This window comes from Notothenia rossii (genome assembly GCF_949606895.1).
Source record: "Notothenia rossii genome assembly, contig: scaffold_123, whole genome shotgun sequence".
Lineage (NCBI taxonomy): Eukaryota > Metazoa > Chordata > Actinopteri > Perciformes > Nototheniidae > Notothenia > Notothenia rossii.
This window is the reverse complement of record NW_027639713.1, coordinates 72167-74666: the sequence shown is the minus strand read 5'-3', so window position 1 is coordinate 74666 and position 2500 is coordinate 72167. Positions and strand designations below refer to the sequence as shown.

The window sequence follows — 2500 nt, the reverse complement described above, 5'->3', positions numbered from 1 at the left end:
ATGATGATGATGGTGATGATGATGATGATGGTGATGATGATGATGATGATGATGATGGTGATGAAGGTGATGATGATGATGATGATGGTGGTGATGGTGATGATGATGATGATGATGATGATGGTGATGGTGCTGATGATGATGATGATGATGGTGGTGATGATGATGATGGTGGTGATGATGATGATGATGGTGGTGATGGTGATGATGATGATGGTGATGATGATGATGATGGTGGTGGTGCTGATGATGATGATGGTGATGATGATGATGGTGGTGCTGATGATGATGATGATGGTGATGATGATGATGATGATGGTGATGAAGGTGCTGAAGACGGAGGTGGAGCTGATGGCTATGATGGCGAAGACGATGGACGGCTTCTCGCAGCATCAGACCAGACTGACCGTGGTGATCGACGGGCTGGATTCATGTGAGCAGGACAAAGTGCTGCAGATGCTGGACACGGTGAGGAGACTCTTCATCATCATACTCCTCCCCCTCCTCCTCCCCCTCCTCCTCATCTTCCTCCTCCTCTTCCTCTCAGGTTCGGGTGCTCTTCTCCAAAGGACCCTTCATCTCTATCTTTGCCAGCGACCCTCACATCATCATCAAAGCCATCAACCAGAACCTGAACAGCGTCCTGAGGGACTCGAACATCAACGGGCACGACTACATGAGGAACATCGTGCACCTCCCCGTGTTCCTGAACAGCCGCGGCCTGTCCAGAAGCAAGACGAGCAGCGCCCCCAACGGGGAGGCCCCCGCCTCCGAGGGTAAGGGCTCCTGTTGTGCTACTTAGGAACATATATCAGGACATGTCTCTGAAGTGTCCTGCTCCAAACCCCAAACAGATGCTTGTAGCCCCCCCCCTCTCTTCCAGCTGTTACTAAGTACATGTCTCTGGGTCTGTTTAATGTGGTGTTTCTGTGTGGGTCCCTGAAGGCAGCATCTCCTCGTCCAATGGGATTCCTCCATGGGATTTTGGGTTGTGTCCGAAAATAATCTCTGTGTCAACAAACGTTTAGTTCATTCGACTCGTCTCCACGCATCAACACACTTTATGATTTCTGTAAATCCTAACGTTAGGCCAGTGGTTCTCAAACCTTTTCTGTCAGGCCCCCCCTTTGGGGCCCCCCCCAACACAAATAGTCACGTAATGGGCCAAGTTAACATTTATTAAAATGCATCAATACGTGAGCATTCCTTTGCTAGAACAGTGAGTTATAACACTTTGCCACTTTGCAATCTGTGCCACAAAATGAAAAGAAAGAAAATGCTGATGTTTGGCAAAGTGTGTGTTAGCATGAGCGGCTGCAGTGAGCCTGTTCTGCACAGCTCTTCAGATCGGGGTCTCAGGGTGCCATGCCTCTGCGACCCCTACCTCTGCACCCCCTGCCATGCTTCTTCACCCCTGCCATGCCTCTGTGCCCCCCTGCCATGCCTCTGCCCCCCCTGCCATGCTTCTGCCCACCTGCCATGCCTATGCGCCCCCCCTTCCTCTGCGCCCCCCTGCCATGCCTCTGCGCCCCCCTGCCATGCTTCTGCCCCCCCTGCCATGCTTCTGCCCCCCTGCCATGCTTCTGCCCCCCCTGCCATGCCTCAGCGCCCCCCTGCCATGCCTCTGCGCCCCCCTGCCTCTTCCCCCCCTGCCATGCCTCAGCGCCCCCCCCTGCCATGCCTCTGCGCCCCCCTGCCATGCTTCCGCCCCCCATGCCATGCTTCTGCCCCCCTGCCATGCCTCAGTGCCCCCCCTGCCATGCCTCTGCGCCCCCCCTGCCTCTTCCCCCCCTGCCATGCCTCTGCGCCCCCCACTCTGAGAAACACTGCGTTAGGCTAGTGACTTATTTTATGTCGTAGAACAAAGCGCTTTTTAAAATTATTATATTTAATACTACTGTATATTATTTATTTGTGTGTGCGTGTGCGTGTGCGTGTGCGTGTGCGTGTGCGTGTGCGTGTGCGTGTGCGTGTGCGTGTGCGTGTGCGTGTGTGTGTGTGTGTGTGTGTGTGTGTGTGTGTGTGTGCAGGTTGGCACGAGGAGCTGGACAGGAAGCTGTCTCAGCACAGTTTGGGAGAGTTAACCAAGTTTGGCAGCAAGACGACGCTGAACCGCAGGGTGAGTTTTTCAGAGTCTCAGTGAAGTATTAGTACTCAGACCTAGTACTCCTTAGTGAAGTATTAGTACTCCTCAGTGAAGTATTAGTACTCCTCAGTGAAGTATTAGTACTCCTCAGTGAAGTATTAGTACTCAGACCTAGTACTCCTTAGTAAAGTATTAGTACTCCTCAGTGAAGTATTAGTACTCCTCAGTGAAGTATTAGTACTCCTCAGTGAAGTATTAGTACTCAGACCTAGTGCTCCTTAGTGAAGTATTAGTACTCCTCAGTGAAGTATTAGTACTCCTCAGTGAAGTATTAGTACTCAGACCTAGTACTCCTTAGTGAAGTATTAGTACTCCTCAGTGAAGTATTAGTACTCAGACCTAGTGCTCCTTAGT

At 51.7% G+C, this 2500-nt stretch overlaps 1 protein-coding gene across 1 annotated transcript in view; it reads left to right on the top strand.

Moving 5' to 3' along the window:
* LOC307027501 (kinase D-interacting substrate of 220 kDa B-like) overlaps positions 1-2500 on the top strand; it is a 57809-nt gene that overhangs the window by 20923 nt on the left and 34386 nt on the right. Inside the window, exons 17-19 of the mRNA XM_079695764.1 lie at positions 328-468; positions 548-776; positions 2031-2140. Coding sequence (XP_079551890.1) covers positions 328-468; positions 548-776; positions 2031-2140 — 480 coding nt within the window. The remainder of the gene's footprint in view (positions 1-327; positions 469-547; positions 777-2030; positions 2141-2500) is intronic.